The sequence below is a fragment of the Phoxinus phoxinus genome (genome assembly GCF_949152265.1).
Source record: "Phoxinus phoxinus genome assembly, chromosome: 10".
Classification (NCBI taxonomy): domain Eukaryota; kingdom Metazoa; phylum Chordata; class Actinopteri; order Cypriniformes; family Leuciscidae; genus Phoxinus; species Phoxinus phoxinus.
The window spans coordinates 18,040,882-18,053,505 of record NC_136885.1 but is presented as its reverse complement, the minus strand read 5'-3'; the positions used below and the strand labels follow the sequence as shown (position 1 = coordinate 18,053,505).

Sequence of the window (12,624 nt, the reverse complement as noted above, 5' to 3'; positions counted from 1 at the left end):
GATCACATTTCGCTTCAGAAATCATTCTAATGTGCTGATTCATTGCTCAAGAAACATTTCTTATTATTATCAACTAGAGATGCACCGATTACAATTTTCTAGGCCGATTCCGATTTTTCATTGAGTTTGACCTGACGATACTGATTTAATTTTTTCTAACCACTTCACAGCACACACAAATATATTTTTCTATCTTTTCTTTAACCCTTTCACGTGGAAGTTTAAAATATTCTAACTGACCCCCCCAGAGTGAGTTTTTTTCAAGGCGACCGTTATTTTAGAACGTTCCCTTTAATGTTTCCATGGTGATGCGTCACGCGATACACCGCAGCCACAATAACACTGTATGACAGATGTGTCGCTTTTATTTCGCTTTTCCTTTTTTATTCAAAATATTCACAAACTTGCTTACCATGTCATCAACTATCTGATATTCCGAATCCCAAATACGTGTAAGTGAGTGTGTTTGGTTGTTTAAAAACCTTTATAAATAATCTTGATCTATAACGTGAGATGGGCGCCGCAATGTTGTCCTGTCAGTCGGATTAACAGCACGTGAATTTATCAGTTTTTCCCGAAATACATGCAAGAAAGTGGCCGGTGAACTGTGAGAAGAATAGAGTAAAATTTATAGTTACTTCCACTATGTTTGGCTGATAGGAATAACCCGTCACTGAACATTCTAAATGTGGCACCGTACTCTAAGGGGCGCAGAAATAAAATCCCATTTAGGAGACCGTAGGCTACCGCTCAAAATGTTAATCATGCGGCGGCGGAGTGCATTTGACCGGCATAAAATCGGTATATGTCGCCGGTCATGGCCGTTCACGTGAAAATCGGCCAACTCCGGTCACCAGCCGATCAATCGGTGCATCTCTATTATCAATGTTAAAAAATTTTTTTGCAGTATATTTAGATGCAGGGATTGATCCTTGGTGCTCATATGGGGGGACACAGTTTGAATTTAGGCTGCGTCTTTGAGACAAGGTCCCTTTTAGTCCCAGCTTTCCTCTCTACTGTCTCTATCAATAAAAAGTGGAAAAAGTCCACAAAAACAGAAGGTACAGTTTCACACTTCCAGACATCTGCGTATGCAAATAAACATGTTTACTGTACGCGCGAACACGCGCACGGCCGTGCTCCCCACAGACCCCCTCCAGCTGTTCGTCTCCATCTGTTCCCACCCCTCAATCTTTATTCTTCTCTCTCCACACATCAGCTGTGTCATGAATGATTCTCATTCACCCACTGGACATCTCCATTTTCCTGCAAACCACGCATTTACTCCGATTATGTGTGAGTGTGAGCGATAATAAGCTCTGCGGACAGAACCTGAATGCTCCGTCATCTGTCCTTGCAATATAAAATGGTCTACTCTCTCTCTCACACACACACACACACACACACACACACACACACACACACGCAATTGATAGTCACAGCGCGTTGTCTGCCATCTAAACTCTCATTCTGGGCACTCGTCTGTCACTGTCCGCACTGGACTGAACAGTTTTTCTCCCAGGTTGGAGGGATGAGAAGCAGGAGCTCACTAGATTTAAGACAGCTGGGTGTGTGTGTGTGACATGATGATGGGTGACAGGCCTCCGAATGGTGGTGTGTGATTTACATAAACGCCCTCTGAGTGTGTGTGTGGCATGTCACCTGCAGGCGTCAAGCACAGAGAAAACACGGTTGACATACAGCCTCTGTCTTTCATTCTGTTTAACATGTCGCTTTGGACCTTAATCCGGGCAGATGCCGTATTTAATTTTATACAAATGGTAACAGTGGATGGATAGACATACAGTGTTTTTAATGGGATGTAATGCTGTGTAACTGTGCCAATTGTTCAGTACAGGGGTTTTCAAAGGAGCCCCGAATATATCAATCCTCTTATGATGGATAACTTCAATAAAATGTCCAGACAACATTCAATTTAGTAAGTGGAAATTTAGTAAAACTAAGTTTGAAAACTTTTTCACCAAAAAACTGTAGTATGTGAAAAACCAGATGTGACGTATGTACATTATATGGTACCATACGTGTATCCCTTACAGCCTTTTTATTAGCGTGAAATTAAATACGCCATCTGCACTGACTGAGGTTGTCGGCATCTCTCCTGTGCTTTCAGTTTATTATTGAATCTCTCTATCTTCTACCCCCTTCCCTTCTTTCTATTTACACACCGTGCTGCTGTATGTTAAGGTGAGAAGTGTATGTGTTTAGCGTTCTGATGGACCGCTGACTCCCTCTACACATCAGTGTAATGACCTATCCACACTCTCCGTCCAGAGAGAGACTGCGAGAGGGAGATTTTCAATAACAGGGCTCAGCAGTGCTAAACGCAGGCTCAGAAGTAATCGCCTCGGTGGGCACACACACACACACGTCTCAGTTTGAGCACCTGCGGAAGACAAAAAAGAGACACGGTGGGGTCCACAAGACCACTATTGGGAAAAAACATGCTTCAGTTTGTCTAAATAAATTCATATTTTTTAAGTTATATTATTAGCATTACAGTTTAGGTGAAGTTGAATGAAAAATGGTCTTAGTATTTGTATTCCCTCTTTTGCTTTAATGGCAACAGCACTCAATTTGTATGAACTCCACAAGTTTGAGCTTCAATGGAAAAACATCTGATGGTCTGTACAGAGTCAAATGATCAATGTCACAAACAACTTTGTGACCTAGACATTTTGAGTCCCATATTTGTGGACTTTTGAACCATGTGTTCCGGATAAAAATAAGGAAGCAATTGAGAGTTCTCTCATAAAACATGTTTACTTTTTTTAAGCTTCCTCTTGATACCTTTTTCTTTCCTTCTTTTTTCACCTTCACAGTTTTGACGTGGCGTGTTTTTTTCAATTTGCGAGTTTCAGTCTTGTCAGCTGGTTAGCAGACAAACTGGTCTAACTGGTTTTCTACCTACGATACTGTAGGGTTTTTTCATTCCGGACTCTCTCTAAAGCTAATTTACACTAGAGAAATTGTTCCATTTTCTATTGTCAGTAGTGTAGTGATGCATGAAGATATGCACGGATAGCACAGAAGTCACTTTCAAACCAAGCAGTTCTCTTTTGGTGCGAATGCTGCAAACTCGTGACCAACTTGAACCTAATGTGAAATCTGTGTGGGTAAATCTTGCCCAAATCCTTATTGAAATGACATTATTTCAACCGCAAATTTGGTGATCAACAGTAAATGTTTTATGAATGAGTTTTAAACCTTTATGCAGTAGATTTGCCACTTCATTGTATATCAATATCATCAGTGGTTCTCAAACTTTTTTGGTCACGCCCCCTTTAAACCATTTAAAAAATCTGCCCTACCAAATAATTTCACTAAAAATAAAGACAAAGATTTTTTAAATTGAAAAATGTGCAATGAAAAACACCTGCAGTAGTTTAACTTTTGTAATGTTGTTGAATCATTGAAAAATATAACAGTATGAGAGAATAATAGATCAGAACATAACTTTTAATTTAAAAAAAATAATAAAAAAATTCAGTATCCATGGTTATTTTCGTTAACGAAGACTAAAACTATTGGTCAAAAAACATTTTAGTAAAATTTCAACATAAATGAACAACTAAAACTAAATGAAACTAACAACAGTTACTGAAAAAAATAACTGAAATAAAATAATAATTAGCAAAAAATAAATAGTTTAATTTTGCGCTACTTTATTTTTTAATGTATGACCGTTGCGCTCGAGTCTCGCGTATTTTTCATCGCTTTGCGCATGACACAACGTTCTAATAAGTTAAGTTAAAATAAGTTAAAAGTCGCATATCGAAACATTGTGCTTTTACCACATTCCACTGCCCGCGTTTTTTCTGTTTTTAAAAGCAAAAACGCTTTCTGTGTTTCCCTAAGAAGCAGAAATGGCCAAATAAGAATTTCCATCATGTCTAAATTTTATGCAAATACAGCTGTACCTTAATTCCAAATAAGATAACCATCTCATGTGAAACTAAACAAGATACCACACATATTAACAAACAAACTCACTAAAATCACACATATTGCCTCCAAGATTATCAATCTCCCAACACCCAGCCTATCAGACATGAATAACACAGCCATCACACGCCTAGCACGCGCAATAGCAGCTGACACAGACCACCCCCTGAATAAATTCTTCACACTACTCCCATCCGGTCGCAGATACAGAGCACTAACCTGGACTAAAGCCCACTTCAAAAAAAGTTTTGTCCCCACCGCCATCACAGTGCTGAACAAACTGTAATACTGCCCCCTCACCTCAGTTGCTTTGTTGTTGTTGTTTTTTATGTAGGTGTCTTAATGAGTTGTGTGTTTGTATATGCACTTGGATATGTGTTATATGTTCTATATGTTCCTTATATGTTTTATTTCTGTGATTATCCCTATGGGACAATAAAGACTCTATCTATCTATCTATCTATCTATCTATCTATCTATATTAGACAAGATACCACACTGAGCAGAAAACGGGAAAAACAAATAGCATGTTAGCAATTAAATGTATTTAACTGGAAGTGTTCTGTTAACTCTGCTAAACTATAATTAATGAAACTGAAACTAAATATTTAAAAAATAAATAGAAATGTATAGGAAATTTGAGAATAATATTAAAATAAAAACTAATTTAAAAATGCAATACTATAATAACCTTGTCAGTATCACTTTTTCAGTGATGCTTTGGATGAACACTATATAAACAGTGGCTGGAGTGTGCTCTCGACAGTCTTTAGGCCAGAAAACGGCAGCGGAGCGGCGCGTTCACAATAGCAGCTTGTGATTCCGTTCACTGAAGAGGAACTTCTATGTAGGGCTTGTTCAGACGGTGACAAGTAAACGGTCTAAGAATGATTCAGTGGTATTGGCGTTGGAGGTGCTTTATAAAGGCAGAGAGCTAAACGCTATTCCCCGCACTTCAACGCTGTTACAAAAGCTGGCTTCTGTTTTGAGCCCCCCCTGCAGTGCCTGTGCGCCCCAACATCCCCCCACACACACCCACTTTGAGAACCACTGTTGTAGTGAGAGGGCAGAAAATTATGGGAAGAATGGGATCGGGAAATGTTGCAAGCTGGAAACTCTCAGACTCGGAAAGGCTGACCTATACAGTACTCCCATGGTACTTTACTGTGTTTTGGGTGCAATTTTCACTTCTTTACCACATTACACCCCCACTGACGTGCGCACATGAACACACTCGTGTGTTGCTGAATGTGCTCTGTCAGGGTTGTGTTGGATGATGAATGCTTCAGGCAGAGAGCGAGCTGAATGCTATTTTTTCATAGATACTTTCACACACGCTTGCACACACACATTCACATTTAGATTCGCACACCCTGGCTGAGATCAGAAACATTGGCCTACTTGCTGTTTGGTTGTAACCTCATTTATCATTTATCATTTTGTCATCCCTGAACTCCTAGACTACTCCAGTATGTGCTGAATTTCTCTCTCTGCCTGCGCTCGTCGAGGTGGTCGTGGGTCATCTGAATGTAGCCAGACAGAAGTGAAGGTTGTTTCCTGTTCTCATGGCCTTTTCTCATTCTCTTTCCAGGGTCGTTGGCTCAGCGCGTGAGGGTGGATGCAGAAGTCGAGTCATATCCTGGTCAGGCTGTGACACTGCGCTGCCAATTTCCAAATCCAGGCGAAAACCAGCTCACGCAGGTCTGAAATCAACTTCATGTTACCTGCCAGTCTTAAGCAGAGCTGTGGAACCCAACGAACAAGAGTTTGTAGAAAGAGCTTGTTTGTTGGGCTCATAGTAAGAACTTTCTGAAAGTGTTTGTGTGCTGTAATCATCTGTTGGTCTCCTGCTGAATTTAGTTTGGATTTGTTTCCTCTGGCATGCAGGTGTCATGGATCTTTGAACAGACTGACGTAGAGAGAACCAACATCGCAGTCTTCCATCCAAAATTTGGGGCAAATTACCCTACCAAATCCCCTTTGTATGGGCGTGTCCGTTTTGTAACAGACCCGCCCACTTTGGAAAACCCATCTATTCAGATTACAGATGTGAAGATGACAGACGAGGGACGATACATCTGTGAATATGCCACCTACCCTTCCGGCAACGAACAGGGAGTGTCTTCATTGGTCATGCTGGGTGAGTGTGTGTGTTTGTTTGCACAGGAGAAAAGAAACATTAAAACTTGGGGCTTTCCTTAAGAGCTGCAACAAATAATCAGTTAAATAATTAAAGCTTTATGAAGAAAATTTCAACAACAAATTTGTATTATTGATTAGATGAATATGTAATGAGATTTATATGTACATTTGTGTGTAGGCTTATAGTATAAGCACACTGCCTAGTGTGCATTCATAAAATTATATATATATTGTTATAATAATTAATAATATATTAATAAAAGTTAAAAAAAAGCTATTTTCTTTTAAACACGATTTAAAGTGACAGCCTGGTCACATATAAAAATATTTGTACTGTAAGTTGCAGCCTTATTCTGCTTCAAAGAGTATGTGTGTGTACGCATACTCAGACTCAAGTCTGTGTCCGTTTGTGGGCTTAAAGGGGATTTATAAATGGTATTGTCAGATCAATTGTGCTGCTGTTAATGTGTGTGAAATGTGGCAGTAACCTTGGCCGGGCTCTCGCTCGCCTGCCCCCTCCCTTCTCTCTCTCTCCGCTATTGATCTGCCTGCTTATCATGCTGAGAGGCCGTCGCTTCCCTGTCGTTCCCCGTCTCCCCTGCTTTTCTCCTTTCCCTCTCTTTGATGTCTTTCTCAGAGCGAAACGTGAGTACAATGTGAGCGCTGTGCTAGCGTGTGGCAGGACAAGCCGATCTGTGATCTTCCCGTCTCCACTTCCTCCCCTCCTCCTCCCTTACCCTCCTTCACATTATAGCATCAAATAAAGGTCAAACTCTCTCTCTTTCTCACAGCTAAACCAAAGAACATGGCTACAACTGTCACCGTTACTGCCGGCACAACCCCGATCATTGTGGCGCGGTGTGAATCATCCAATGGCCGTCCGGCAGCGACCATTTCTTGGTCCACGGCGCTTAACGGAAATGTGTCGACGCCGATGAAGACGGACAATGCGGATAACACGGTCACTGTCCAGAGCACCTACATGCTGGCTCCGCAGCCAGCGGATAATGGCAAAGACATCAGCTGCATAGTGTCGCACCGTACCATGTCCAAGCCTGACACCTTCCCGATGAAGCTTGTTGTTGAATGTAAGATATCAATCAGACCATTAACTACACCAGCAACTACTGATCCAAATCCTGTTACGCTAAGCATTCCCTGTTGCTATAGATGATAATTGCTGTAGTGAGTCATGTCTCAATCGGTCCAGGCCAGTAATGTGTCTCAGAATATGCCAGACATTAGTAAAGGGCATCAAGCAAATTACCCTGAGGCTTTACAGTGCTGCTTGGACCAGAAACATGAGCTAAGGGTCAATGAGGACATCATGAAGTCAGCTGACAGACCGTATCAGTGTTCAAATTACCTAAGACTTCAATGGTGCAAGGCTAAACTCATTCATAAAGGCTAGTTGTTCGATCCACCTATTCACTCTGTCTTTCTTTCTTTATCAGATCCTCCCCAGGTACAGATCGTTGGGTACGATAACAACTGGTACAGGGGCCGGACAAGTGCGTTTTTGACCTGTCAGTCTGATGGAAACCCCCACCCCACCACTGTCACCTGGAAAACGTGAGCATTTCTTTTCACTTTCAGTTCTGCTGCTTAGTCTAAGACTTAAAGGAGAACTCCGGCGCAAAATGAACCTTTGGTCTAATTACACATTGTTACCTAGTCAACCGTTATCTGAGATTTGTTTTCATGATTATCGAATGTAAATAGTTTTATCTCTAAAAACAGTTTAGCCTATAACGCTAGTATAACGCTAGTATATAGGGCATTGAGTAATGACAATTAAAAATCGCTTGTTAATACCACTAACAAGACTCAAAATAGCCCCACACTAACACGGTAGCATAATGAGGGTCCCTACCTTCAAACCGAAGCATTGAGAACTGTGTAAGTGTACAGACAGTTTAATAAGAAGATATTTTATACATGGTCAACTTCGCGAATACAGGCAGAAGCCATCTTTGAAAAACAGTCTTTATCAGTCGATCTCCGAAACGCCGATCCAAATGCGCTGAACTGTGTAGAATCTCATATGGTCCAGCGCATTTGGATCGGCGTTTCGGAGATCGACTGATAAAGACTGTTTTTCAAAGATGGCTTCTGCCTGTATTCGCGAAGTTGACTATGTATAAAATATCTTCTTTTTTTCTAGGATTGTAAAAGACTTAATAGGGTCACTTTGTCACTTAATCACTTTGTGCAGGGTTGTCCTAACCTGCTCCAGAAGGGCCAATTACTTGCAGAGTTTAGCTCTAACACACCTGCCTGGAAGTATCTAGTGATCTTGATTGGCTGGTTCAGGTGTGTTCAGGGATGTCCAGTCCTGGTCCTAGAAGGCCACCTTCCAGTCGGGTTTCGCTCCAATTCTAATTTAACACACCTGAACTAATCAATGTCTTCAGGATTGCTAAAAGCTTCCAGTCAAGTGTGTTGGGGCAGGTAGGAGCTAATCTCTGCAGAACATTGGCTCTTCAGGATCAGGACACCCCTAGCCTATGCAAAGAATCTCAGTGTCAGACACAGTTCAGTCAGTGTCAGTCGCACAGTGTGGTGACTTCTATGAGATGTCAATTGGATGATTGGGACCAAAGTCTTTGCTATGATGTGTATCATTGATGTTGCACAGCGTGGCATGGCTTTTACTCAACTTCAATGGGAATATATTGTACAGTCTGACAAGCAATATTGGAAAAATACTGTAAAAATTGTAGTGTTCACCTGGCTTAAGATAATGGCCACAAACCGCCCACTGTCCATTTACAAGCCCAAAAATGGAAAGCACTTTCTCAGCTGGCTTTAAAACAACTTCTGACACTTTTTTTTCAATGCCAGTCTATGAAACCCACCTTCAAACGGAATGACAAAATAAACTGTTGTCAGTCAGATGGCTTCTTCCTGTCTAAGTGGTGGTCCTTGGCCAGAATAAGTTGCAAAGTGAACCAGACATAATGCTGATAGTCATGAGGTCTTTTAAGCTTTAGTTCTATCTGAAAAGTTATGATAATATTGTCTGAATGTTGTCCCACAGTTTGTCCGGGCTGATGCCTGAAACAGTGCAGGTGCAGGAAAACCGTCTCGCTGTCCAGAAAGTTGATGACACAATAAATACCACCTTCATCTGTGAGGTCAGGAACAGCTTGGGATATGGCAGAGATCAAATCACTGTCTTCGTGAGGGGTGAGTCTCTTTATAGTATTTCATAACAGGACCCTCACATTTATACAGTGGTGAGTGTGAGGTGGTGACAGAGGTATTAGTTGGAAATTTAGACTCAATTTCAGACAAGCAAGGGGTTACAGTTCAGACATAAGGCAGTTTGTTGGCACTTTCATTGTCTGTATGTTTGTTTTATTCGTCACTCTATTTGTCCTCAAGATCACCTTGCATGCACTGTCATCCCTCAGCATTCAGCCTTTTACTGACTCTATGGTGGCGTTTTTACTTTAGTCTGAGACTTTTTTTGATCTGGAAAATGTGAGACAGGTTCCGTAGAATTGTAAAGGACGTTTTCCGAAGAAGAGTGTGTGATTGCACAATGCACATGTAACTGTGTTGGGGTGGGGTTGGGTTGAGTGCAGCTGTATTTGGGTGTTTTGATACCGTTTTCTTGTGTATTCAGAAACATTTCCTTTAAAGTCCATATGATGAAGATATTGTATCACTTGCTGCTGCATAATTTGCAAGTCATTTCACAATGCGTAAAATTGTGTCGTGGTTACTCTAAAAAAATTTTTTGTCATGTTTTTCTAAAGAAGTCTCTCATGCTCACCAAGGCTGCATTTATTTGACCAAAAATACAGTAAATCGTTAATATTGTTAAGTAGTATTACAGTTAAATGTAACTGTTTTCTAGTTTACTGCGTAATATTTTTGTGGAAACTCTTTTTTTCTCTCTTCATATTTTCATGAATGTCATTTAATTGTAATCATGGGGCATTTGTTTCATCTGGTTTTTATTGACAAAATCAAAGTTGAAGTATTCTCATTTGATTCCATTAGGATTGTTCCTTTATCTTATCTTTATTTTTTTAGTCATTTATACATTTTTTGAATATGTCATATGTGGGGGTGGGTTCGATTTGTGACCTCTGGTAAACTACTCCTGCCCTTCCCATAGGTTTATGGCCAAAGTGAGTGCTACTGTACGTTTGATCGCCGTCATTGGGTGCAAAATTGTCCTCTTCTGGCTTTTTCTGGCCCGTTCTGATGTCCTGTCACAGGCTGATGGAATAAAATATCCACACGGTTGACTGCGGAGAGACTGAGCTGCTTTAGTGCTGAGCAAGACTAATAGCTCTTAGGTAATGTGAAGGAAAGGTGCTTTTCTCTCACAACTTGGGTTTTAAAAGCCTTCGCTATCCTCTCTCTCTTTCTCTCTCTCTTACATATACATGTCCTTGCAGATCTGTGTGGCTTTAAGGCAAATCTTTGCTCATTTGGAAATGTACATTCCCCTACCAAACACTAAACTGACAACATCTTGCCTTCCCTCCAATATTGGTCCCTCCCATATTCTCATGGAGTGAAAACAAGAGAAAAGGGCAAGCAGGAAGAGACTGAACCAAACGAGGAGGGGGGAGCGGATGAATGCTGGTGGCATTTCAACCCCCCTGGGAACCTACGGCTCTCCCATCGCACGTGCATCCTCTCGCTCTCCTCCCCTCTTCCGCTCGCATCACTTTTATCCTCTTCACTTCAAACTCTCTCGTTTTGTTTGCCTGAGCCACTTCTGTTTCTTCCAAAACTGCTACCCACCCTCCTCCTCCGACCATCTCCCCCCCCACAAGAGGCTCTCGGTGAGGATAAGTCAGTCACTGCTGTTTCAGCTCCCGGCCTCTTATCCTCCTCTGTCAAAGGAAGAGCGGAAGGGAAATGCTAATCAGCCCGTAATGCAGAGCCAGGCTGTGTTGTGCATGTGCGGACAAAATTTGTTGTGTTCTGTTGGCGTTCGCGGCATGTAGTGGAGGAATCAGGTGCAAGAGGAGATATGTTTTGTGGAGCGCCGCGGGAAGTGTTGGTTAGTCGTGAAGTGGTTCTGCTTAAGTGCAGCCGTTTTGACAGCCATGAAATGGCCACTACCTTCTCGGTCGCGTGGCTGTTTTCGCCCCCGGCAACTATCTCCATGGTGACTAAGGTCGGCCCGCACAGATCTGGTCTCGGTGTTCCTCATGAAAGCACGAGAGCGGTACAGAGATACCTCGGAGCATGTTTTGTAGCTCCACGACTGGAGCCAGAGCAGGGATCCAACTTCGAATCCAAATCGTTTCTCAACACTGTGCCTCATGTTGCTCTCAGGCTAACCTAGATTCAACCCCCACTCACTCTCTCTCCTCCATCATTCATTTTCAACTCTAGAGACTCTGTCATATTCTCCATCCAGCTGTCATGAAAAAAAATCTATTCCTCTGCCTTGTCCTGCTCTCTCCCGTCCAGTGGTGTGACGGAATAAAGAAAAGAGGATGTGATTTTTTATTTTTTATTTTTTGGTCTCGTCTGTCTAAAAAAGCTCCGCGAGCTTCATTCATCCACTCAGCCATTCACTTAGAGTCTTTCAGAGCGCTAATATGTACATTTATTAATATACTGCCAGTACTTAGAGAAAGATGAAGAGACCACATTAGTGGTAATACAATATAATTAGTGGTGTTCGCTAAGGCTTGGGTGAACTATCCCTTTAAGCAACTTTTAAAGTCGCTATGTAACAGAAGTATCTTCTGCTACTTCTGTTACATCACGACTTTAAAAGTTGCTTAAAGGGATAGTTCACCCAAGCCTTAGCGAACACCACTAATTATATTGTATTACCACTAATGTGGTCTCTTCATCTTTACCAAATAATGACATATAATCAAGTGAATAGATTATCTAAAAGTCTCTTGTTTCACCGGAAGTTCAAGTTATAACAATTGAATAAAAAATGATGAGGTAAAAAAAAGATTTAAAAAAAAAAAAAGAGTATGCCTGGATAAATTATACAAAATAAGATAAAAAAAGATGCAGCCAAAAATGGATCATGCCAACTTAAAGCTGCTTCCTTAATAACTTCCTATGGGGAACAAAACATGCATAAAATATTGCCTTTGTTACGGATTATGGTTTCGGTACTACTTCAAATTTTGGTGCTTCTTGGTCAGTGCCTTTGCTAGAAGAAACCACTCAGAATGCCCTAGAAGTCGCATAGCAACATGCTGGAAACCACTCAGAACACCTTTTCGGTTGTGTGCCAACACCCTGGGATTGTGATTGCGACTTAGGCACAGGCAAGCACCTCTCCGTGGCTGTGTGTGAGCGCGAAATCTTCCGATAATGAAGCCATGTAGATCCGTGGGTGTGTGTGTGGCCGCTATATGATCAGACTGTCATGCATAATTCAGAAGACTCAGGCAGGCAGTGAGAGATTGACTCAAAGATCAGAGCAACACGCTCACTCCTGCTGAACCAGTGGGAGGTGGAGGTGTGTGTGTGTGTGGGAGAGAAGTACGCCACAGTGGGTGGCTAACGGGAACA

The 12,624-nt window shown here is 41.5% G+C and overlaps 1 protein-coding gene across 2 annotated transcripts in view; it reads left to right on the top strand.

The window, feature by feature from the left end:
• The window catches only part of LOC307005037 (nectin-2), a 70,438-nt gene that overhangs the window by 20,960 nt on the left and 36,854 nt on the right, over positions 1-12,624 (top strand). For both annotated transcript variants that reach the window (XM_079624766.1, XM_079624765.1), the window contains exons 2-6: positions 5,555-5,664; positions 5,851-6,103; positions 6,897-7,193; positions 7,560-7,677; positions 9,146-9,294. In XM_079624766.1, the coding sequence (XP_079480892.1) occupies positions 5,555-5,664; positions 5,851-6,103; positions 6,897-7,193; positions 7,560-7,677; positions 9,146-9,294 (927 nt within the window). The remainder of the gene's footprint in view (positions 1-5,554; positions 5,665-5,850; positions 6,104-6,896; positions 7,194-7,559; positions 7,678-9,145; positions 9,295-12,624) is intronic.